The following is a 26531-nucleotide window of genomic DNA, read 5'->3' on the forward strand; positions in this document are numbered from 1 at the left end:
GTGTATATAAAACCCTGGGAGTCTGTATGCCTGTGACTATAGCACTCTGAGCTTGGACACCCCAGCTTTGAGGCTGCTGCTGCTAAAATGGCTGAGACTAACCTGAGAATCAGTGGGGGGGCGGTGAGGTTTGGGGCCACCTATGGGGGCAACAGGCTCTTCTCTGGGGGCAGGAGCGGTGGGGGTGGCGGCGGAGGGGCCGGAATGGCCCTCTCCAGGTCTTTTGGAATGGGCGGGGGTGGAAGAGCGGGACTCGGTATGAGAGGAGGGCTCGGGCTAGGCATGGGGATGGGAATGGGGGGAGGCCTTGGGATGGGAATGGGGGGAGGCCTGGGGATGGGAATGGGGGGAGGCCTGGGGATGGGGCTGGGAATGGGAGGTGGAGGCGGTCTTGGGATGGGCATGGGTGGACGTGCCCTGGCTCTAGGAGCCGGCGGTGGAGGTGTCAGTGCAGCAGGGTTCAGGGCTGGCGTGGCCCCACTCAGGGCTCGCTTGGGCGGCCGGGTCTTCAAGATCGGAGGCTATGGCTTCAACCCGTCTTTCCTGAGCTCCACCACTGCAGTGGGTGGTGACGTGGGTGTCAGCCCTGTGCCAAGCATCGACCCCTCGCTACCCTCGCTCGACACAGTCCAGGTGACCCGCCTAAAGGAGAAGGAGGAGCTGCAGGTCCTCAATGACAAGTTTGCTACCTTCATTGACAAGGTATGTCATGCAAATATTACACACTTCATACAGGCAATATCTATTTTAATCCATCTCAGTCATATTTTAAGTGCACTTTAAGAATACAGTAATTCGCTATGCTTCATATTCATGCATAAATATGGTCCCATGTGTAAACTCAATATTTGTACAGGTGCTTGAACAACCAAATTAATTAAACTCTATGTACTACTGCTTGAACAAATTAATTAACATTATGTTGATCAGTATCCTCTACCCATCAACATCCTACACACCCTAATCCTCTCAGGGCGTGACCTTTTATAACCTAGGTGGATTTCTCATACAGATGAGGATTGACCGATGCATAATTTGTTTGTGCTTAAACCAGTTGAGGATAGTATTAGATTGTCCATGTTTTGAAATTGATAGCAATGCTCATGTAGGCAGTCAACATTGTTATCATGCAAAAACATTATGCATGTATCAGTTGTACACTGAGTGTACAAAATATTAGGAACACCATCGTAATATTGAGTTGCTCCGCCTTTGTCCTCAGAACAGCCTCAATTGGTTAGAGCAAGGACTCTACAAGCTGTCGAAATCGTTCCACAGGGATGCTGGCCCATGTTAAACCCAATGCTTCCCACAGTTGTCAAATTTGCAGGACGTTCTTTGGGTGGTGGACCATTCTTGATTCAGACGGGAAACTGTAGAGCGTGAAAAACCAGCAACGTTGCAGTTCTTGACACACTCAAACCAATGCGCCTGGCACCTACTACCATACCCCGTTCAAAGGCACAGAAATATTTTGTCTTGCCCATTCACCCTCTGAATGCCACACACACAATTCATGTCTCAAGGCTTAAAAAGTATTATTTAACCCGTCTCCTCCCCTTCATCAACACTGATTGAAGTGGATTTAACAAGTGACATCAATAAGGGATCATAGCTTTCACCAGGTAAGTCTGTCATGGAAAGAGCAGTGTTCCTAATGTTTTGTCTATATTGTGCATATGATTTGATCTGACTAAATAAAAAAGAACAGGCCCATTGGAATGTTCTGAATATCCAAAATCAATCAAGCTCATTGAAATTCAAACCCATTATTGGAGAGGAACAATAGACTGTATTTCTATGTTGTAAACTAAATAGAAATCTATTTGTGTAGTGTATTCATCAATCTGGCCTCTCCCGTGCTCTTTCATGGTCCCCAGGCTCGCTCTCTGGAGCAGACCAACGCTGTGCTGAGGGCCAAGATCGCCATGTTCACCAACCCGGAGCAGAGCGGCCCTGCCAACACCTCCATCCTGCTCACCTCTGCCATCGGTACCTACAAGATCCAGATTGATGGGCTGTCCGCCACCAAGGAGGCCATCGTTGCTGAGATTGAGCACTACAAGAGCATCATCGAAGATGTCCAGAGCAGGTGGGTGAGGTTAGATTACATAATGAAATAAACATTGACCCTATAATACACAATACAGTGAGTATAGTGATCCCACAATACAGTACATAGACTATATACACAATACAGTACATAGACTATATACACAACAGTCAAGTGTCACCACAATGCAGTGAATCAACAACACAGTATCATAAAGTGGGGTCTAGTGTTAGTCACTAATCTGTCTGCTGCACCAGGCCTGAGGAGAGAAAGCTCTCAGCCTCGTGTAGATGTGGTGACTTTGCTTTATAATTACCTCGGCAGATCAATGCATTTAATGCTCAGTTGGAGAAAAATCCAGCAGCAGATTCTTGAGCCTTTTGATCTAAAGAGAATCTGCATCCTACCAGCACACAGCTTGACATTCTATTGATGCTGCGGAAAATAATAAAATACCCACATTTGTTTCAGACGAGTACACAATATATTACCCTTTAAACTCACCAAGCTGAACTGTAGACATTAATGATATATGAAACCTAATGCATACATTTGACTCAAAGTTAATTGATATAAAACCTTCTATTGGTTTTATGTTGAAAGGTTTGAGGAGGAGACAGCCCAAACCAAGTCATTAGAGATGGACTGGACCACATTAAAAGAGGTATGGATACATCATGGTGTTATCAAACTACCAAAGGATTATTCAAACTATGAATAACATTCTGTTATGGCTACTAAAACCACTACTCTCATGCTTTAACAGGAGGTAGACAATCTTTACATGAGCATTTTTGAGCTTCAAACCAACATTGGCGGACTGGAAGATCAGATTGGTCTCTCAAAGCAGGTGTATGATGCTGTGAGTACAAAGTATTTTACTGGAAAATTCTTGCTGAACTTGCTAGGGGAGGGGTGTTCAGTGCACATTTAGGCTCTATAAAATGAGCAAACATGAAAAATGGTAAACTCCCCCCCCCCCCCCCCGGTTCACATTTGTATTAGAATTCTACATAGACACTGTTCCTTGTCTGCTCCTGTACTCCACCAGTAAAAGCATTCCTTCCTGAGCCCTCTGGAGATGCTCCCTTGCCCAGGCGCTGCATTAAAATGTCTCCCCATCAATTATGGAGATTCAGACAAGCTGACAGCCAGCACTCAACACTAAGCACTGCTGCTTCTCTCTTTCTCGCTCACTTAAATCATCCAGATGATCACCGCTGCAGAACCAGACCTTTCATAAGTGTTCACAACATTATGGATTCACATTACACATCCTCCGAGCCTCTCAGTATCCTAGCTGCATCCTAAAATGGCATAATTGGTACACAGGAGGGACAATGTGGGCCTATTATTCTAACAACACGGTTGCAGTAGATTATAGTATACATGGGGATCAACAATGAGTACGGTACATTTACCAAAGCGATATTGGAAAGTGTTCCAATAAAGGCAACATGCCCAACAGATGTTGTCCACAGTGAGTCTCGATACAGTACTTCACATATTTTAAAAGCTGTATTATGTTGCCATAGCCACAAGGAAGATTAAAACAATTGCACGTTGGACATAACACATTTCCTGTTGTGCTTGGTGTTGTAGAAAGTGAAGGAGGTGAGGAACATCATGACGGGCAGTGTGAGGTCAGCCTTCTCCATCTCGGTGGACAACGCGGCCCAAGCCCAGGACCTGACCTCTGCCCTGTCGGAAGTCAAGTCCCACTACGAAGCCCTGGCCCAGCGCAGCAAGCAGGACGCCCTTGTTTCTGTGCAGGACAGTGTATGTACCCTTCAGCGACCGACAGTATCTAGTCTGCATTTTCTCAACCAGTCTATTGGTCCATCAACTTTATATTGCATTAACATAAAAGTGATCTCAAGTCTGTCAGGCAGTATCTAACGATAACTAGTTGCAAAAATGATTACTTGTTTTGCAAACACCATTGGAACCAGTACAACATTCATTATCTCTCGTTCCTATCTGTGTTGCGGTCTCCCCCAAGTGGATGTTCTTAGTATTGCACTCAGAATACAGTATTTTAGCCGACGTTGCCTTCCAGCATCCAACCCCAAATTTTATGTTTATTTCTCAAGTTTGCGTAGACTAAGACTAGTGAAGGCAAATGTAACCTCCCTTTTTCTTATTTCAAACCCCAGCTCTCCATGATGTCCATGACCTCCCAGCCCAGTACCCAGACTCTGACCCAAACCAAAGAGGAGCTGCGCATGTACAAACTGCAGATCGACTCAGTACAGAGGGAGATCGACAGGCTCAAGACCCTGGTAGGAACATGACCTTGTCTACCCTAAAGCTCGTCTGAAAGTATACAGTCTCAAAGAAAATGTTTCATTGATTTCATAAATGACAGTAAGTATCCCAGTACTATCTCCTGACAACGTAATGCTCGCCACAGTGTGTCAATACGCAGGACTGATCTCTCCCGTTGTAGAACATCCAGTTGGAATCTCAGGTGGATGAGGCAGAGTCCCACTCCAGCTCCCACACAGAGACCTATCAGGAGCAGGTGCTGACCCTCAAGTTGCAGCTGGATGACATCAGAAAGGTAAGGATGGGGTACAGAGTCATCCACAAGTATACACCAGTAAAAAAAAATATCCTATAAGCCACTTTCATGTGCAGTTTCTAGGTGCAGCATAACCCATGAATCATGCTCTTCTTCCAGCAAATAACACACTATGGTCAAGAGTACCAGGAACTCCTGGCCAGTAAAATGTCTCTAGATGTTGAAATCACTGCATACAAGAAGCTTCTGGACAGTGAGGAGACCAGGTAAGAGAGTAGGGTCTCATATAAGTACTGATTGGCCCTCTCTGAAGTTCTATGATAGTCATGTATTTGTGATGCGTATGGTTTCAGACTGAAGTCAGGAGGTGGTGTGACCGTGCACATGTCTAAGACAGCCATTGGAGGAGGGGGAGGTGGGGCTGGACTGGCCCTGGCCCTGGGAGGAGGAGGAGGAGGTGGTGGCGGAGGAGGCGGTGGCGGCGGGGCTGGCCTGGCCCTGGGAGGAGGCGGCGGTGGCGGAGGAGGCGGCGGCATGGGTCTGGGCGGTGGCTACAGAATGGGCATGGGCGGAGGCCTAGGAGGTGGATTTGGAGGGGGTCTGGGCAGTGGCTTTGGAGGATTTGGAGGAGGTCTGGGGTTAGGAGGGTCCTTCGGAGGAGGAGGGTCCTTCGGAGGCGGGAGCAGCTACATGTCCTCCAGCATGAGCAGCAGTGGACGTGAGTACAACTCCCATCTCTATGAACTAGTTTAACTTATCTGTAATGCCTCCTTTAAAACAATATCACACTCCAAAATCAAAGTTTTCTATCCTCAAAAGTATCATAATGTCAAGATAAGTCCATGTCACAGGCCATCCATGCTGTAGATCCACAAGCAGAAAAGAACCATGGTATTTCCAGATTTGTTGTACGTGTCTTTCAATTTATTTGGGTTGAGGCTTATAGCTGGGCGGCAGGTAGCCTAGTGGTTCGAGCATTGGACTAGTAACCGAAAGGTGGCAAGATCGAATCCCCGAGCTAAGTTAAAAATCTATCGTTCTGCCCCTGAACAAGGCAGTTAACCCACTGTTCCTAGGCCACCATTGAAAATAAGAATTTGTTCTTAACTGACTTGCCTAGTTAAAGGTTAAAATAATAAATTAAATAGCGGGGTCTACACAACTGATTGCTTGGGACATGGACTCATCTGAGAGGTCTAAAAAGAAGTTAAATTTGGGAGTGTATTGTCCCTTTACCTTCTGAAGTTCAGCCATGGAGAATGGGTGGGACTTCCAACTTCATTGGCTGATCCCTCCTGATGTCATGTCCAACTGGATCATCAGGAGGGCTCAGCCAATCGTGAAGAAAATGTGCTATTTTAAAATGGTGCTGCCCTAGGTCATGTGTTTTGTTCTATTTTATTTTTAATCCAAGCCCCCGTCCCACTGGTGGCCTTTTGGTAGGCTTGTAAATTAGAATTTGTTCTTAACTGACTTGCCTGGGTAAAGGTTAAACTTAAAAAAGACTAATAAAGATGACTTTCTCTATGGGTGCAATGCAGACAATTCCTCATTGGACCACTCTTTCCCTTCCAGTCTCTTCAACAGTGTACTGAGGACAAACCAGAGAATCTGCCTACATTGACCCAGCTCCATAGGTTTGAGATGAAACCCTGTTTGGTAGAATTACTAAGAAAAATCAACAGTTTCTGTTGTGACTTGCCATACTCAATGTAACAAATGTTTTATATCAATAAAAGCAGTGTCATTTCACCATGTGCAACACATTCAATAGGCTTGAGGTCTACTAGCATAATCCCAAAGGCCTGGATTCAAGCCGACTGCGCCACATCGAGAACGCATGCAAGGAAAATGTTGCATATGTCAGCTAAATCCAAAATGAACTTTAAATGGCGCATAGCAGACAGTGTGATCGGACATTTCATACAAAACAATGACCAATTATTATTTGAATACTTATCAGTTCAGAGGCTTGTGAACACTCCAGAATTTTGCATAAGATTCACACTGGTGTGTTGGGAGGGGGTAGGGCAGCAAAGGGAACATACAGCCTAAGGCCACAAACAAACCTCACCCTTCCTTTGTATGAAAAGAATATCAACAGGAGCTCTTCGTAGAGCACGAGACCCCATCTTCACAACCACAGGCTCTCTCTCTGGCCTTGTGCGACGCATTTGATTAAACTGGAATACAACAAAATATATTTGTACAACCCGAGTGTGTACGGGGGTCTAAGTACACACAAATATGGTCTAGATAGTCCACTTTATTCTCCCCCGCCTCCCTTCTGTTTGCCTGCAGGCTGTGTGGTCTTGGCCTTCTTGGTCGGACCCTGTGCAGGTGTCCCTCCTGGCTGTTAATACAGGTGTCCCTCCTGGCTGTTAATACAGGTGTCCCTCCTGGCTGTTAATACAGGTGTCCCTCCTGGCTGTTAATACAGGTGTCCCTCCTGGCTGTTAATACAGGTGTCCCTCCTGGCTGTTAATACAGGTGTCCCTCCTGGCTGTTAATACAGGTGTCCCTCCTGGCTGTTAATACAGGTGTCCCTCCTGGCTGTTAATACAGGTGTCCCTCCTGGCTGTTAATACAGGTGTCCCTCCTGGCTGTTAATACAGGTGTCCCTCCTGGCTGTTAATACAGGTGTCCCTCCTGGCTGTTAATACAGGTGTCCCTCCTGGCTGTTAATACAGGTGTCCCTCCTGGCTGTTAATACAGGTGTCCCTCCTGGCTGTTAATACAGGTGTCCCTCCTGGCTGTTAATACAGGTGTCCCTCCTGGCTGTTAATACAGGTGTCCCTCCTGGCTGTTAATACAGGTGTCCCTCCTGGCTGTTTCCTCTTGTTGTTTCTTTTCTTCTTTCCTCCCTCTGGTTTCCCCAAAGGGACTGTGTTGGCATCTGCTGCCCCCTGCTCAGAGACAGGCAGTTGCTTCTTGCGGTTCTTTCTCTTCTTAGTCTCGGGCAAGAATCCTTTCTTCTTCTTGGGAGCGGTCGGCTCAGCCTGGTCTTCTTTGGTTTTCCTGGTTCTGTCCCTTTTGGGCTTTCTGTTAAAGGTGGAGCCACAAAACATGGTATTAAAGCAGGTATTTTCAAAGTGGTGTCTGCAGATGGTCCACGGCCATGTCTCAAAATATAAAAAGTTTGTTTTTTAGAATGTAATTTCTTTAATGAATATTACTAACAGATTAAACATTTTATGTGGAATAGAGAGTAGAATATTATTAATATAGCTTGTATTCCTAACCCTGGTCTGCCTGGGAGGCTCACAGGGATATTGGTATCCACAGTACTCAACAAATCAATAGGCCTGTATTACCCCAAAATGTATTTTTTTTAACATAAAGCTTAAATTACAATATCCTAAAATTGCAGGATATTCACTTTAAAGAAAATCTCTGCCCCATGACAAAACATGTAGAACTGCAGGAAATTAGCTTAATTCTCTCCGATGCCAAGAGGTGGGCTTTAAATGTTTCTTCCCAGGGCCCGAGACTTGGTTCGTCTGACCACGCACTGCCGAAGTACTAAAACTCCTTGTATCTCACTCGTTGTGTTCTAATTATGAGGGGGTCCCTTATGAAGTGGCTGTCACAAAAGGGGTCTCCGGCCCCAAACAGTATGAGAACCAAAAGCCAAGCTGCTCTGTTGGCATACTAACACGGCAGTTCTCTTACCAATTATCTGAAATAGTGGAAATGCTCAAAGTTTCAACAGTACTCACACCCCCATCCCCCCAAAATAGCTGACATATTCAGTAGGTCTCAATGATATGAGTATTGTTGGTACAATTATTTCCCAATGACATGGCACTGTAACAGTAAGCATGTGGCTGAGTTACTCACATGACTCCAAAGTGTTTCATAACAGCCCAGTAGGTGTCCTCCATCTGTCCAGTCTTCCTGAAGCCCAGAACCTCTCTCATGGACTGAATAACCTTTTTGAGGGGCTCCAGATCCACAGACAGCTTCTGTAAAACACAGGAGACAAGTAGGTTAAAGAATCTGGAAAGACAAAAATGATGGGGGGGGTGGTATTAAAGGGATAAGTTGCTTTACCTGCTGGTTGACAGTTTTGACCAGGAAGAGACCGAGCTCCAGGGCTTTGACCAACTTCTCCTGGACCACCTTGTTCTTACCAGTCTCGACTACAGTCTCCAGACTCTGAGGAGAACATCCACAACCATATCAGTAACAAATCAGCAGCTCCAGGGAGAGATAGGTCATGTACAGATTCATCCAAGTCAAACCTAGAGATTAAACTGGATGAAAAACATTGTTAAAGTTGATCCGTTTTTAATGAAACAGGCTTTAGAAGAAAGTTAGGGGTCGTACGCACATTCCAGGCGGCCCCTTAATTGGGTAGGACGGGCTGATCGGAATGGTATCAAACATGTTTTCAATACCACGCCATTATTATGAGCTGTCCTCCCCTCAGCAGCCTCCTGTGACGCACATCCTTAAATACGTAGGGGCTGGACTAAAATAATAATGGAAAATAACAGGGAGGGCCCCACACACTATTTATGCTCCCAATTTACCACAATATGATTTTTCCCATGCTTTGCAGTAATGATGTGATATAGAGATTGATTCCTGTGGTGTTTCACACAGTGACATGTTCTCTGATGTCTAAGCTTGGGTGAGGTGTTTGATGCCTACCGCTGCCACACGGCCCACCGCCTGCTGAAGCAGCCCTGCCCAGGGGTCGCCTGCTAACAGCTGCTGTACCTCTCTGCTCTGCAGCCCCCGTAGCACCATGGCACTGGCCTGGCTCTGTGGAACACACACGCATACAAAATGAAACACTCAATGGGAAGATGATTTTGTGCAGATCAGTGGTATTTACCGTCAGTCTGAAAGGATCATTGGCTGGGAAGAGTGTGGTCCGTTATCACTGTATTAAAACTAGAGTTGGTAGAAGTTGAACCTAACTACTGGTCCAGGGTCAGATGCTTCTTTTTACTGGTAATTGTTGTTGAGCCTACTAGTCTTACCTGTTGGTGTTCTCTGACTCCTGTTGTGATGTGTTCCACTGCGGTCACCAACAGGTTCACACACAGAACCTACACACAACACAAGATAATCAACCTCCAACAGCATCGCGTTACACCAGCCAACAGACTTCTTGACACTAGATGTGGGGATTCTTAGAAAGCACAGAGCAACAAGGGGAAACACCAACGCATCTTCAAGTGTTTATGCAGTCATTTGAATCAATAGAGAGCAGTGTGGATGCGGTTGTTGTTGACTCACAGGGAAGCGGGTGAAGAGGTCGACAAACATCAGGCCTGACAGAGGGCTTTTCCTGCGCGTCATGAAGGAGCAGAGCGCCCCTTTAAAGATGGCCGACACCCTCTCCACATCCACGTTACCCATGAACCTCAGCTGCAACACCGAGATTTCAGTAGGTTGGTTTCATACAAAAGACGCACTAATAGTAAATACTCGGCCTACATTAAGGTTGAATGCTAAGGGTTGGTTAAGGAACAATTGTCACTGTCGTCAACTCTGAAAGGTAAAGAGGCTTACCTCCTCAGTAGAAAGTGTTGTCTTGCCGTCTGCTGAGGCCCCGGGCACACCCCCTCTCAGCACCTTGACCAGGTACAGAGATGCACTGAAGAAGTAGAGTGACACTGAGGAGTCAGACAGCTTCTGGGTTTTGGTCATGAGTTTCTCCAGCAGGTCGTGGAGCTCCCCCTGTCTGTCGCCTACGGTCTTACAGTACTGCTTGGCCCGGCACAGCTGGTTCCTGGGGGTAGGAGAGGACGAGGGTGACGTTGACTGATCAGTGTGGCAGGATAATACTGGAAACTGTTGACATGACAAGATAATCTGTTTCCCCAGACAGAATACATCCGTCTTCAATGCACCTGCATATGACAAATTCTTTCGAGGTGCATAAAGAGAAGTAAAGCATAAATCCTGTCTCACATCTCTTATACATTGTGAGGTGCTTTCAGTATTAAAGGAAAACTCCATCCCAAAACATTTGGTATTTGTTTCATTAGGCCATTGTTGACCGTTTCAAAATGTTTTTCTTGTCAGCAATCAAATTTTCAAGAGTACATGTGCTCCTAAATTGAAAAATGTGGAACAAAACACATTTGGGAGCACAATGAAAGTATTTGAGGAAGGAGGTTGCCGTGGCAACAGTGGAGAGCTCCCAATGTTTTTGGCGTGGAGAGATGATAGAGCCAACATGACACATTGGGCTGGGCGATATCGTCTTTCAAGGTATTCCATTATGGATCCACATACCGGTATAGACTTTTACAATACCGCCTATAAAAAAAGTATTTTGATAGTGTTATACAGATTGCACTACTTCACTGTCAGTTTTGTCCTAGTATGGTTGAATATAAATCAAATCAGAATGGAGAAAGACAATTAAAACCACTTAGAATGTATTTGTTGCCATCCTAGGGTCATGGCCTACTCATAAAACGTACCAGTCAAAAGTTTGGACACCTAATCATTCAAGGGTTTTTCTTTATTTGTACTATTTTCTACATTGTAGAATAATAGTGAAGACATCAAAACTATGGAATCATGTAGTAACCAAAAGAGTGTTAAATCAAAATATATTTGAGATTATTCAAAGTAGCCACCCTTTGCTTGATAGCTTTGCACACGCTTTGTTGTTTGTCACTGGCCTACACACTATCCCATAATGTCAAAGTGGAATAATTATGTTTTTCAAAATGTTTACAAATTAATAAAAAGCTGAAATGTCTTGAGTATTCAACCCCTTTGTTATGGCAAGCCTAAAGTTCAGGAGTGCAAATCACATGGACTTACTCTGTATGCAATAAGTGTTTAACATGATTTTTTAAAATAAACTACCGTAATTTCCAGACTATTAAGCGCACCTGAATATAAGCCGCACCCACTGAATTAAAAAAAAGATTATTTTGAACATAAATATGCCGCACATGTCTATAAGCCGCAGGTGCCTACCGGTACAATGAACTTTACACAGGCTTTAATGAAACACGGCTTGTAACAAAAATAAATAGGCTTTAACGAAACACGGCTTGTAACAAAAAATAAAAAATTAGCAGTAAGCTTTAGTTGTCTTTTTGCACTGAGCCAATTCCTCACGCTGCTGTTTCCAACGTCTTATCATCGACTCATTAAGACCAAGCTCCCGTGCAGCAGCTCTATTTCCTTTTCCAACAGCCAGATCAATGGCCTTCAACTTGAAAGCTGCATCATATGCATTTCTCCGTGTCTTTGCCATGATGAGGGTGACAAAATGACTACCGTAATCAGAATGATGGGAAGTTTGAGAGAGCTCGATTTAATCTAAACAGTAAACAAAAAAGTTGTTTGACCTTAACCCGTTCGGCAATTTCATTGGTCTAATGAAAGCTTCATGCCGCCAAAAAACTGAGCACGTCACAGAATATGTTTTTTTTTTTAAAAGCGGGTCAAATCCATATATTAGCCGCGTCATTGTTTAAGCCGCGAGGTTCAAAGCTTGGGAAAAAAGTTGCGGCTTATAGTCCGGAATTTACGGTACCTAATTTCTGTACCCTACACATAATTGTAAGGTCCCTCAGTTGAGCAGTGAATTTCAAACACAGATTCAACCACAAAGACCAGGGAGTTTTTCCAATGCCTCGCAAAGAACGGCACCTATTGGTAGATAGGTTAAAAATAAAGCAGACAATGAATATCCATTTAAGCATGGTGATGTTATTAATTAGACTTTGGCTGGTGTATCAATACACCCAGTCACTACAAAGATGCAGGCGTCCTTCCAAACTCAGTTGCCGGTGAGGAAGGAAATCGCTCATGGATTTTCACCATGAGGCCAATGGTGATTTTAAAACAGTTAGTGTAATGGCTGTGTAACTGTTTAATGGGTCTGGAAAGCTCTTAGAGACTTACCCAGAAAGACTCTCAGCTGTAGTCGCTGTCAAAGGTGATAATAACGTATTCGAATGTATTGACTCAGGGGGTTGAATACTGATCTAATCAAGATATTAGTGTTAATTTTCATAAATGTTTTAACAAACGTTAGAATTTTTCTTCCACTTTGACAGAGTATTTTGTGTAGATTGTTGACAAAAAAAAGACAATTAAATTCCACTTTTTAACAACAAAATGTGGAAAACATCAAGGGGTGTGAATACTTTCTGAAGGCACTGTATGTGTCTGAGGGTAGTGGGTATGTTTCTGAGCCAGTGTGTGTCTAAAGGCACTAGCATGACGTACTTGAAGATGTCTGCGGCCTTGCGGAGAAAGTCCTGCTCCTGCTGGTCGCTCTCGGAGCTCATGCCGCTCTCAATGACGCTGAGCAGGGGCTCCACCATGCCCAGCACCAGAGGGCTGCTGCCCTGCCTGGCCAGGAACACCTCCACCAGGTCCAGCACCTGGAACACAGCATAGGACCAGGGTCAGCACCCCATGAACACAGGGGGACCATCACCAGAAGAACAAGAGAGGCAGTGTTAGAAATAGCAGTGCTAGAGTAGTGTTTCGCCTATATTAATTTAGCAGTGAAATCGTTGCCACCACTCCATGTAAAAATAATAAATATATAAATTACGTAGAAAGATAAAGGACCTATATATATATTTTTTACAAGATCATCTTTAAGAACTAACAATCACCAAAATAGAGACTAGACAGTCGGGGAGAATCCAAAATTCCAAAACTGTCATTGCATGGGGTCCCCATTGATTTTGTAAAGTTTAAGTCACTCAGATAGCATAACAACACAGCATAAGCCATGGCAAAATGTGTAGTATTGCAGGAAATGTGCTTTAAAACAGCAACATTTTGCCACTGCGGCCAAGAAGATTTGGGGTTGGCCACGCCGACTACCACACCTTTCACACTTACAACTCTATCCAAACAGGACAGAAATGGTTATCTTGTCATGTGAATACCTTGATCTTGAAGTCTCTGACGAGGGTCTTTTCCTTTTTTAGCTTGTCCTTCTCATCCTTCTTGGCCTGCATCTTCTTCTTCTGTTCTAGGAACAGTGATGCGATGCTGCCGTCCAGCTTCATCATGGCTTCATCGTCCAGCTCGTCATCATCGCTGCCGTCCACTTTGGTGGCCTGTGACATGCAGCAAGAAAGACCCGGTCCAGTTAAAAACGTCTAGAACAGCACTGTGTACCAATGTCTCTGCTTTTGACCCCCCACCCCCACCCACCCTCACAGAGTGAGGATTTCAATGAAACCTAAAACCGCTAGAATCTTATCCAGAGCGACTAACACAAAATGCATTAAAAAAATTACGGCTAAAAACAATTATTTCTTGAGCACTATAAGTGAAACCTTGAAAAATAAGAGTACAGTACAATCCCAGAGCTAGAACAAAAGACCAATCACAAGACACCTACCACGGCACCCTGGTTCTGTAGGACCTTCATCAGCTCAATGCGGAAGTTCTGATCCACCTCACCCCCCTCCTCCATGGCCTCATCTTCACCCTCATCAGAGTCGTCGTCTGATGCATCCGACTCTTCCTCATTCTGGAGAAGCAAGTAATACATATATTTACGAAGAGTAAAAATAAGCAATGGCTGTTATGGGACACTAAACAATACTAAACAAAAATATATAGGCAACCATTTTTTAGGCCTTGCCAATGCATTAATATTGTAATTATTATTACATTCTAAAATGGGAGAATAATGTGGACTTGCCGGACTAAATAAACTGGATGCGTGGTGATAATAAAGACATGAATAGTGGTAGCTTCACTCTCACCATTTGAATCTCCCCATCACTGTTTTTATAATGAGAAAGCGTGCAAAAACCAGGTTCCTTTTGTAATGGGAGGATTTGGATAGGAAGCCAAGTTGAAGCCAGCATTAGATGTTGTCCTCCTCATAGTAACCGCTCACGGTTTTACCGCAACACCTTTCAATTGTAGCGGCGGGGAATAAACTAAAGTGGGCACATCTCACAAAAACGGAAATCGTGGATAATAAGGGGAGCAGGAGAACTTCTAGACTGGCTACAATAATTACAAGGTCTTTTCAAGCCCCAAATTGAGGAAATGTCAGATTTTCAAGGAAATTCCAGTACTTGAATTTCTGAGCTCCAAATTCAAGTAGGCTACTTCAAGCCCCTTCTATTGTTTAAAACTGCAGGTGTAACATTGAAACCAAAATGCATTTGTCATGTTATTTCATTACTATATCATATTGAGAAGAAGCACACTAGGCAATGTCATTTGTTGTCATTATATCCAGAATAATTCATAGGAATAGAGTTGGGTGGTATGCAATAGTCTATCCTACACAATTGCGCACTGTTGACTTGGTGTTCAATCCGAGGCACAAAAACATGGACTCATTTGATGGTTTCCCTGTTAAATCTAACGAGACCCTGCTGTAACACATGCAGACAACAACTGATGATCAACATCAACTGGCTAGGGGTATTAGATCCAATGTGGATCCTGGCACAACTGTCTTCGCAAACACCTTTCCAGCACTTGGCCGGTTGCATCGCATTCGCCATCACAACAGCTGTTTGTCACTTGACTGTCATTCAAAACATTCCTTCCTGGATCAGATGATGACGTGAAAACATCATGGTGTAATTAAACAGCTTGACACCAAATACACATCCAATCGTGTTATGAATAATTATTGAAGCAGCACGTTAATGACAATATCGATTTAGGTTTTAAGTATCAAGGTAAGGTGACTCTTTCAGTTAGAAGCATTCCATTTTGCAATAGCATACATTCTGGGGGGGATTTGTGTGCCCATGAAAACTGTTTCACCTCTTAACATAAGCAGACATGAAATGTTAGGTAGTTTCACTGCATTTAACTGCTAGATACAGGTTTATTACAGGGCTCAAGTTCAATGTCTAATTGAACTGATTAATGCTTTATATATGATATGGCGACAACTTACACTGCCACAAATGCAAGGACCGAAAAGTCATGTTTTGGGTCACACGATTTTGGACAAATCCGTCAAGACACCAACCAAGAGAAGGGGTTAAACATAGCTATATTCAATAAAATGTGAAACCTATGTCCCCCCTTATATATCTTAATGTAACGACATGGGGAAAAAATGGCTAACTATTATCAATGAGTTATCAATAGCTGTAACATGTTGTCCAGCATAGGAAATCCTCGCTGGTACCCTAGTTTATAGAAAAACCCTGATGTAGATTTGTGAACGTGACCAGTTGTGAAAGAACTGACCATCTCTTCATCGTCTTCATCATCCTCGCCTTTCTTTTTTTTGTCTTTCTTCTTTATTTTGTCAGAGTCTGTATCATCCGTCACCACGATGGCACTGTCCTCCTCATCTTTATCTGGGTCCAGAACCTAAAGACACAATCAGTCAAATTAATGGACATTCCTGTAATATATCAACATTTACTTTCACAAATCAACAGAAGTTTTACCTTCAGTGAACACAACGTAATATTTTTATGCCACATTTAAAAACTACAGCTCTGTAAGAGTTCAGTATTCTCTAGTCTGGGAGACTTACATCCAAGATGGCGGTGAGGGCTCTGGCGGTGACGTGGGGACAGATGTTGGAGAAGACAGTCCTGCAGACGTGGCGGATGTGTCTACTGGGCTGGGACAGGAGTGAGAGCAGGATGTCCACCACCACCTCAGCCCAGTGGGGCTCCTCCTCTCCTGCTGCTGCAGAACCTGGATTAACAGGACATGTGGTTACAGAGACATCCCATCAAAGGCTACCATACTGAACATAGAGGCTGGTATTTATACCAACCTTAAGCCGGGTGTACACTACACGACTTTCAAAATCGTGACATCGTTAAACCATCTTCCCTGTAGTTTTTTTGTCGCGCAAATGTAGTGGTGTGCACACTAAATGATCTGGCAGAGACAGGGGTCACACACTACAAGATTCTTCACTTGGTGTTGAGGATTGTCGATACCACGCTGTCTGGCGAAAACAACGATGTGATTAGATTTAATGTCGCTACAACGACCTGTGTCTCAAAGCAGTCTCAAACGTTTTCAGTCAGACATTCACGCTTGCCATACAGTTGAAATATCTAGCCAACATTTTTAACATTGCTCAGTGCTGTAACGATTTGACACTCTGGCTTTGATTAAAGGCAAGTACAAACGCATTCTAGTAGTAGTCATCGCTCCTTCTTGAGTCTACACATTCTGGGTAATGCGAAACAACATCTCTCTGGCTTCTTCTCTGGCGAGCTCTCATTGGCCGCTGTCTATTGCTCATCACCGTTCTCAAAACTTGTCGTTGCACATCTCACACTACAAGAACATTGCAGATTGTGCCGAAAAAAACAAACATATTTGAACATTTTGGGACGTCTGGGACTGCTCAAAAACAAGATCGGTAGCCCTTAGATTGAGTCTCTGACCCTCTCACATTTAACGAGCGGCGGTGACGGCCGTAGGCAACGATATTGGGATTTTGTCTCCGATTTCAAAAACTTGTCTGGGACAGCTAAATCGAGGCCAAAATCGTGTAGTGTACACCCGGCTTCACTGTCACTGTACAACTGTGAACCAGTATGGATGGGAAATAGCTAAATAGATGGTTTCAATATATGGAGAATGAGTACTTCTTTCCTTGTCACAGATTAAGACTGGGGTGGTTTTGGCAAACTCAACTCTTCAGTAAGATTCGGTTGGCTCTGACACATTCCCTATGGACATGTGGTCTTACCGGTTACCGGCTTCTTCTTCTTCTTGGACTTCTTCTCTTGGGCTTTTTCCATGCAGTTCTGCAGATCCTGCATCAGGTCTACCAAATCCTCTGGAGCCTTTACGGTACAAGCAAACATGTATACATAAACGTGGGATAAAAAGGACAAAGTAAAATGATGTATCTAAGAAATCTTGCCATACTACTACAATCATTTTACAATCATTACATACCTTGAAGAGGTGAATGCCAACCAGCAGGAAGAGTTGTTGGAAAGCAGATGTCTCTGGAGTCTGGCCTTTCTTAGATTTCTTCATTAGAGTCCCCACTGACGCCAGCATACTACATCATAACAGGTTCACTATTGGCTTACATTTTTCTTACACCAACCTTTAAATCCCCCCATCTCTACCTCTATATGATAAATGTACAGTCAGTGTGGTCCGTACCTGTCCCAGGCCTGTCTCTGCTCGGGGCTGAATGGCTGGGTGCTCTGAGCGTACTTGGGCTGGTTGAGCAGGCTGTCAGCGTACCGCACCAGACAGAAGATCCACATGGAGCCGTCAGCCATCACACCCTGTACGTGCCTCTGGTTGCGGGCTGCCACCTCAGGGGAGTCGCCCAGCAAAGGCAGGTGGTTGATGTGCTGCAGCAATCTGGAGGGGTTGGGAGGTTAGAGACGTGTTAATAGGATGTGTAGTGTAGGGCAGGGGTCGACAACAGGTGCCCGAAAATCATGGGGTTTATTTGGACTTTAGTTTTTGGACAAAACAAATACTAAAATCACCAGGAATTCAGCTAAAATACATTTAATTTAAGAAATTTGTTCCCAAATATTCCCACAAATAGAAATATGTGATCATGTCTCAATGTAATCAAGGTATGAAATTATTGTATTTGAAAATATATTTTGGGGTTTAGTTGTGGTCAATTTGCAGTAGGGCTGGGCGATATATCGAATTAATTTGAGTAATACGAATGTATGTTTTAGCGCTATGTTCCAAATGCCTGTATCGCAAGACCCTAGGTTTTTATTGTGTTTGTTTTCATGAGCGTTTTGTCTTTTTGGTCTTGTCTCCTTCGCTGCTTCTGTGCACGGTGCGCACCTTCCCACTTACAGACAGACACCAAGCCCCTCCCCCTGCCACACAACAATGAAGAAAGATCACTTCTTCCTCTCTGGAAAACAAGCTGTTTAAACTTGCTATTTGCATTGGAGATTAGACGATTAGACGTAGAACAGAGCAGATCCTAATAAAACCAGAGTATCAATGTTGTAGAAAATGTATGAATGCTCCATTTGTCACGAGCAGCATTTTAGCCACAGACTTATGTGCTAGTCTGTATAAATGTGCAATGAGCCTAAAAAATCTTCTTGCTCCTTTTCTTCTTGCTCTTTTGCACCCCAGTATCTCTACTTGCACATCATCATCTGCACATCTATCACTCCAGTGTTATTGCTAAATTTGACGAAGTCAGTTCGCCAAATTTCTTCCCTGCTAGAGCTGCCCCGGTCAACTGTAAGTGCTGCTATTGTGAAGTGGTAAAGTCTAGGAGCAACAATGGCTCAGCTGTGAAGTGGTAGGCCACACAAGCTCACAGAACAGGACCACCCGAGTGCTGAAGTGCGTAGCATGTAAAAATCGTCTGTTCTCGGTTGCAACACTCACTAGCAAGTTCCAAACTGCCTCTGGAAGCAACATCATCACAAGAACTGTTCGTCGGAAGTGTCATGAAATGGGTTTCCATGGCCGAGGAGCCACACAAAAGCCTAAGATCACCATGAGCAATGTCAAGCGTCGGCTGGAGTGGTGTAAAGCTCGCCGCCATTGGACTCTGGAGCAGTGAAAACGTGTTCTCTGGAGTGATGAATCACACTTCACCATCTGGCAGACCGATGGATGAATCTGGGTTTGGTGGATGCCAGGAGAACGCTACCTGCCCGAATGCATAGTGCCAACTGTAAAGTTTGGTGGAGGAGGAATAATGGTCTGTGGCTGTTTTTCATGGTTCGGGCTAGGCCCCTTACTTCCAGCGAAGGAAAATCTTAACGCTACAGCATACAATTACATTTTAGACGATTCAGTGCTTCCAGCTTTGTGGCAACAGCTTGGGGAAGGCCCTTTCATGTTTCAGCATGACAATGCCCCCGTGCACAAAGCAAGGTCCATACAGAAATGGTTTGTCGAGATTGGTGAGGAAGAACATGACTGGCCTGTACAGAGCCCTGACCTCAACCCCATCAAACACCTTGGGGATAAATTGGAATGCCGACTTCGAGCCAGACCTAATCGTCCAACATCAGTGCCCGACCTCACTAATGCTCGTGGCTGAATGGAAACAAGTCCCAGCAGCAATGTTCCAAGATCTAGTGGAAATCCTTCCCAGAAGAGTGGAGGCTGTTATAGCAGCAAAAGGGGGGGACCAACTCCATATTAATGCCAATGATTTTGGAATGAGATGTTCGACGAGCACGTGTCCACATACTTTTGGTCATGTAGTGTATATTGTAAATCTGCCAGAAGTTTAAAGAAAATGTAGATATGATTTTTAGGCCATATCGCCCAGCCCTAATTTGCAGTGTACAAATGATTATAACTATGTCCCGGTCTCCAAACCATCCACTCCAACAAATAATCATCCCGTGGCTTTAATCTAGTTACCTACCCCTGGTGTAGGGTATCTAGAGTGTAACGTAAATGAACACTCACGCTATGGAGTTGCCCCTTTAAAACCACACATGTTTAAAACTTAACTGACTATTCCAGCCACCTACCATTGTAGCCATGCCCTTCATCTTTGACTACCCCACAGCTTGTTTTTGGAAAGTGATAAAGACTGTAAAGTAGTCTTATCTCACCCAAAGAAGGAGTTGATGACAATGGCTCTGGTCTTCTCATCCAGGGGCACTGACAGGGTGGCTTCTGTCTCAAGTATGTCTGGGGTGGCCTTCTTAGCATTGAAGAACGCATGGAAAAAGACAAACCTGGCGCAATGGAGGACAAAACAATGGGTCAGCATCTATGCTACATTCATGACTATAAAGTGCCCTTCAGAATACAATAGTTATAGTCATAGAAATGTTGGGAAGATTATTACGCACCTCCAACTTGGCACAAGAAAAATATCAGCCTTTGCTGCTCCCAAAAGTGATATCACCAAGGCATAATCTAAAATCACTTTGGGGAGCAGCAAACAGTGAGTGACATGACATTTTCCCTGCAGTGAGATCTCTCACCTGGCTACATCCATCACTAGAGCCTCCTCTCTCTTCACCTGGTTGTTCTCCGCGATGGAGGTTAGGCGTGGAATGATCCACTTCCTCAGGCGGAATATACAGTTCTCTCTCCTAAGGATAGAGAGAGTCAACAATTCAATGGGATACTTCTGGTTTAGAAGCTAGAAGGCATATATTAGTCATTCTAGGACATGCTCCAAGAGTTCTACTCACTGGACTCCGCCCTCCTGGTTCTCCTTCTGCCTGCGGGTGCTGAAGTCCAGGCAGCTGTCCAGCCGGGGGTTGAGGAACATGTCTTTGAGCCAGTCCACGTAGCTCTGCAGTGCGGTCGGCTGCAGATGCTGCACAACCCTCCAGAAGGAGGGCACCACGGGGTAGCCCTGGTTGGTGAGCAGGGAGAAGGCCACCATCACCGCCAGCTGCTTCTCCGGGTCATCGCAGCCCTGCAGGAAGTCACCAACGTACGTCTCCATCTCGGGGGCAAACTTAAAGCGGTCTGGGAGCTGACGGGGCGAGATGAGGGCATACTTGTAAGTCAATATATATATTTTTTAATTACCTTTTTGGATAAGTGAGCATCTTACTACATATTTTCTGTGACCAACTAAGATGCCAGCAGCTTCACTATGTATTTCTATAATCTGGTGCAGTCATGAGTCGACAGACATTTGTAGGGAGACTGACCTGTGCAGAGACCACGTGTTCCCCGTAGGCCCTCATCACCTCTCCATTTAACACCTGTTTTAGCTGGGCCAGAGTCAACAAGGGCAGGGCACTACCCAACAGCCGGTAGCTCAGGTAACTGGGGCACAGAGAGAAGACAGCCCGATGTCACAGAAAGGCCAAAAAGATCATCAAGGACAACAACCACCGAGCCACGGCCTGTTCACCCCGCTATTATCCAGAAGGCGAGGTCAGTACAGGTGCATCAAAGCTGGGACCGAGAGACTGAAAAACAGCTTCTATCTCAAGGCCATCAGACTGTTAAATAGCCATCACTAGCACACAGAGGCAGCTGCCAATATACATAGACTGAAAATCACTGGCCAATTTAATAAATGGAACACTAGTCACTTTAATAAATGTTTACATATCTTGCATTACTCTTCTCATATGTATACACTGTATTCTATACTATTCTAATGTATCTTAGTCTATGCAGCTCTGACATTGCTCGTCCATATACTTATATATTCTTACTTCCTTTGCTTAGATTTGTGTGTATTGGGTATATGTTGTGAAATTGTTAGATATTACTGCACTGTCGGAGCTAGAAACACAAGCATTTCGCTACACCTGCAATAACATCGGCTAAACACGTGTATGTGACCAATAAAATTTGATTTGTTAGAACAGCTATGTACATCGACAGCACAGGAAGGAAAACAAGAACATACATGGGGGGAAATGCTTGCATTAAATTAGAAAAATGACTGGGGGAAAAAATTTTATTACACGGGTCTAGGCTACAGAACTTAATTCAATCATCTAATATTCGGGTTCAGGGTCCAAATGTGAGTGAGGAGCCAACAGTCTTAACCCCAATGATGTGCTTACTGTGTGGGCCCTGGCTGGTCTTTCAGCATGCCGTTAATGATGGTCTCCCTCCAGAAAAGCTCAAAGTTGTCCTCCCTCAGAGAGATCTGCAGCAGGTCCAGAGCCACCGCAGGCAGCAGGCGGTCCTTCTTGACTGAGCGGGCCGCCATCTTCAGTACATCTGTCAACCTAAGGGAGAGGTTGGACAGGAAACACAGATTTGATTTTACATTTAGTAAGTGTGTGTGTGTGTGTGTGTGTCATCCTGACCATGGAAAAAACCATAGCCCTAGTCGTAAAAAGCTGCTCACTTAGGGATATTGTCCATGGTAATGATTGTGGAGGTGCCCAGCAGCTTCTTCAGCTTCTTGGGCTTGAGCACCTGGGGGAACCTCTGCATGGCCACCAGGAGGAGCTGCAGCTGCTCAGGGGTGCTGAAGGCAGAGGACAGGTCTGTCTGCAGGGCTCCCAGCAGCACCTCCTCAAACACCTCCTCTGACGTCTGGAGAAACACACAGACCAAACAACACACAGGTCATACCGACTGCACCATTCTACACAAGGATTTATCACATTGAGACACCATTAGAAGAGTGATACACTATGAAGTAGAGCTGGCTGAGTCACTCACCTCAGACAGGATGTCCACCATGGTCTTCCTGGGCAGGTCCCGCAGGTGTTCTCTATACTGCGATAGGCTCTGGAGGAGCTGCACACACTCCAGCACCACCTGAGGCTCCTGTCACACACACACACACACACACACACACAGTGAGTAAGAAAACTAAACACACACTGAAGTTTGAAAAGTAGAGACCGAGCTAGGTCTGGTAGTAACAATAAGAGGGACATATGTGCACTTCAATTCTCTGTGCAAAACATGGTATACTAGTCTTCTCTGCCAAGCCCATGGGTGATCTGGTGTCATTCTTACCTTTGGAAGGCGTGTCGACTGAGACAGGGCGAGCACACCAAAGAAGTTCCCAAAAGCAGCATTTCTGATGAGTTTCTGTGAACATGAATATAAACGTCACCATAAGATACTGTGCAAAATAGAGTCCTTCATTGGCTGATTACATGAAGTATATGGATGTTAGTGAAACGCTCCCGAACGGCGCAGCAGCCTATGGCACTGCATCTCAGTGCAGGAGGCATCACTACAGTCCCTGGTTCGAATCCAGGCTGTATCACATCCGGCCGTGATTGGGAGTCCCATAGGGCGGCGCACAGGTTTGGCCAGGGTAGGTCGTCATTGTAAATAAGAATTTGTTCTTAACTTACTTACCTAGTTAAATAACGGTTACCGTAAATTCCGGACTATAAGCCGCAACTTTTTTCCCAGGCTTTGAACCTCGCGGCTTAAACAATGACGCGGCTAAAATATGGATTTTTCCCGCTTTTAATTTTTTTTTCTTAAATAAAAACACATTCTGTGACGTGCTCAGTTTTTTGGCGGCATGAAGCTTTCATTAGACCAATGAAATTGCCGAACGGGTTAAGGTCAAACAACTTTTTTGTTTACTGTTTAGATTAAATCGAGCGCTCTCAAACTTCCCATCATTCTGATTACGGTAGTCATTTTGTCACCCTCATCATGGCAAAGACACGGAGAAATGCATATGATGCAGCTTTCAAGTTGAAGGCGATTTATCTGGCTGTTGGAAAAGGAAATAGAGCTGCTGCACGGGAGCTTGGTCTTAATGAGTCGATGATAAGACGTTGGAAACAGCAGCGTGAGGAATTGACTCAGTGCAAAAAGACAACTAAAGCTTACTGCTAATTTTTTATTTTTGTTACAAGCCGTGTTTCGTTAAAGCCTATTTATTTTTGTTACAAGCCGTGTTTCGTTAAAGCCTGTGTAAAGTTCATTTGTTTCAATGTACCGGTAGGCACCTGCGGCTTATAGACATGTGCGGCTTATTTATGTTCAAAATAATACTTTTTTTTAAAATTCAGTGGGTGCGGCTTATATTCAGGTGCGCTTAATAGTCCGGAAATTACGGTAAATAAAAAATGTATTATAAAATTATAAATTTACCACAGTATCTAACTTTAGTCACATCACATGCTTACCTTTTTCACTTTCGCCAAGTTGTGCTTCTCTTTGATTTGATCAAAAGCTGTACGCAGAGGTACCTCCTCAAACACGCTCAGTACCTGGCAACCAAAACAATGACAGAAATCATGCATCAGTAACAACCTCTTATATGTTATGTAGTAACACCTTCATAACTCCTTCGTAAGACATGTACAAAGAAATAGGATGTTGGTCAACCGTTTGATGTACTATTGACATTACCTGTCCCAAAGCCAAACTGAAGCCTGGCCGGGCAGCCTCTCTAGTGTGTGCCAAGCCATCCACCAGTCTCTTCAGGGTGTATGTCAACTCATCTGTCTAGAAAGGAAAGACAACACATACGTTATAGCAAAATGTCAAGAACTCTATGGACCCATAAATGTAACATGTATGTGTGTGGTGGAACATACACCTTCTAAACAGACAGTATGACAGCAACTCAAATGCATATAAGTAGAGTAGCATTCCAACAATCAAAACTCTCAACTCAACACACGTGGCCAGGTGTGAAATAGGTTGTTTAGTTTACAGCTGTGCCAAACTTGATATGAATAACGTTAATGTTATTTCCAGTTTCTCTAAAGTCCAACACCCACCAATAGCATAAATGTGACAACGTGCCTAACTAACCAGCTACTGTAGTTGGTTTAGCAAGATAAGTAGGCTACGTTGGCTAACGAGCTAACTCTGTAGCAGCTAACTGAGCAACTGAGAGCTGTCCCAAACACACCAACCTTTTCACTAGTCTTCAGATATTGTATGAGATTTTCAATGGCCTTCAGCCGTATCTCTTGTTCAGGTTTAGCGATATCCCAGAAGAAGTCCAGGAACTCGCGGTTCTGTTGGAGAATACCCTTGGCATCAGTAATTTTCGGTCGCGCTGGTTCATTTTCTATCTCCCCCATTTCTACATGCATCGCATTCATGCCATGTGACAGTAGGGAGATAAGGGTTTTGAGTAGACGGGATACCGTTTGGGTCAGATTTGACTTTTCTTAGCAGGTTAGGATAATTTACGTAACTGGTTAACGTTGGGGAAACGAATAGAGTTATCTAAAATATATATATATTTTTTAGTTAATTTGACAAAAGCTGTATCGCTTTTAGCAGAGGAAAAGGCCAAGCAAGAGGCATAACTGGGGTCAAAATCTGTCTTCTCCAGCAGGTGGCTTTTTAAAAATGTTATTCGCTAGTCAAGCAATGTTTTTTTTTTGGAGGTCGTGGAGTGTCGAATTTCGTTAATAACAATATAATAACGTATTTACTGTGTGACTTATTTGATCGAATCGAAGTTTCGTAATGATTCGGTTGTTACGATTGTATTGATATAAGTAGGACACGTGACATCCCGGCAACTTTGAGAAAAAACACGTTATAAAATCACTAGTTACCACATCCACAAAGTCATAAACCTTCTTAAAATGTTACTTTAAACCTAACCGTAGCCACACTGCTAACCTTATGCCTAACGCGAAATTAAGACCAAACCATTTTTGTGTTTATACGATATTGTAAATGTTGACCTTGTGGCTGTGGTAACTAGTGGAAACCGTTTTGCCTGTTGTTCCCACACATATCTGTCCTCTCATTGGCTAGAATGGCCCCACCTGATCTTGCTTCCTCCGGACTGTCTTCCATTTTTGAAGACTTTTCTTTTCACTTTTAGAGCGCCAACGAGAGTATCCGATGGATTTTTTGGATCAATGGTTCCTAAACTTTTTATAGTTCCGTACCCCTTCAAACATTCAACCTCCAGCTGCGTACCCCCTCTAGCACCATGTTCAGCGCACTCTCAAATGATGTTTTTTGCCATCACTGTAAGCCTGCCACACACACACTATACGATATATTTATTAAACATAAGAATGGGTGTGAGTTTTTGTCACAACCCGGCTCGTGGGAAGTGACAAAGAGCTCTTATAGGACCAGGGAATAAATAATAATATTATAATAATCAATACTTTTGCTCTTTATTTAGCGATCTTACATATAAAACTATATTTGTTCATCGAAAATTGTGAATAACTCACCACAGGTTAATGAGAAGAGTGTGCTTGAAAGGACGCACATAACTCAGCAATGTTGGGTTGTATTGGAGAGAGTCTCGGTCTTAAATCATTTTCCACACACAGTCTGTGCCTGTATTTAGTTTTCATGCTAGTGAGGGCCGAGAATCCACTCTCACATACACTACCGTTCAAAAGTTTGCGGTCACTTAGAAATGTCCTTGTTTTTGAAAGAAAAGCACATTTTTTGTCCATTAAAATAACATCAGAATATCAGAAATACAGAAATACATCAGAAATACAGTATAGACATTGTTAATGTTGTGAATGACTATTGTAGCTGGAAACGGCTGATTTTTAATGGTATATCTACATAGGCATACGGAGGCCCATTATCAGCAACCATCACTCCTGTGTTCCAATGGCACGTTGTGTTAGCTAATCCAAGTTTATC

General features: G+C 44.0%; 2 protein-coding genes across 2 annotated transcripts; one reads left to right on the top strand and one right to left on the bottom strand.

Annotated features, from left to right (window-relative positions):
* Positions 1-24: 24 nt before the first annotated feature.
* On the top strand, positions 25-6329 carry si:dkey-183i3.5 (thread biopolymer filament subunit alpha). The gene is made up of 10 exons (XM_014137338.3): positions 25-702; positions 1881-2092; positions 2657-2717; positions 2820-2915; positions 3656-3832; positions 4210-4335; positions 4503-4616; positions 4737-4843; positions 4931-5295; positions 6153-6329. The coding sequence occupies exons 1-10, from the start codon at positions 88-90 to the stop codon at positions 6170-6172; spliced, it is 1893 nt and encodes a 630-aa protein (XP_013992813.1). The 5' UTR covers positions 25-87; the 3' UTR covers positions 6173-6329.
* Positions 6284-25171, bottom strand: LOC106567719 (myb-binding protein 1A-like protein). Its single transcript, XM_014137337.3, has 26 exons — positions 24806-25171; positions 24294-24389; positions 24068-24151; positions 22929-23003; positions 22626-22733; positions 22306-22496; positions 22016-22183; positions 21143-21260; positions 20672-20961; positions 20459-20569; positions 20081-20206; positions 17670-17876; positions 17454-17562; positions 17242-17338; positions 16060-16226; positions 15765-15890; positions 13933-14064; positions 13472-13645; positions 12795-12952; positions 10104-10323; positions 9828-9959; positions 9569-9637; positions 9234-9347; positions 8631-8735; positions 8418-8542; positions 6284-7619 (listed from the first exon to the last, which is right to left on the bottom strand). Exons 1-26 carry the CDS (start codon positions 24995-24997, stop codon positions 7334-7336), a joined length of 3780 nt encoding a protein of 1259 aa, XP_013992812.3. The 5' UTR covers positions 24998-25171; the 3' UTR covers positions 6284-7333.
* Positions 25172-26531: the final 1360 nt, after the last annotated feature.

The sequence above is a fragment of the Salmo salar genome, chromosome 13 (genome assembly GCF_965601325.2).
Source record: "Salmo salar chromosome 13, fSalSal1, whole genome shotgun sequence".
In the NCBI taxonomy this organism is placed as follows: domain Eukaryota; kingdom Metazoa; phylum Chordata; class Actinopteri; order Salmoniformes; family Salmonidae; genus Salmo; species Salmo salar.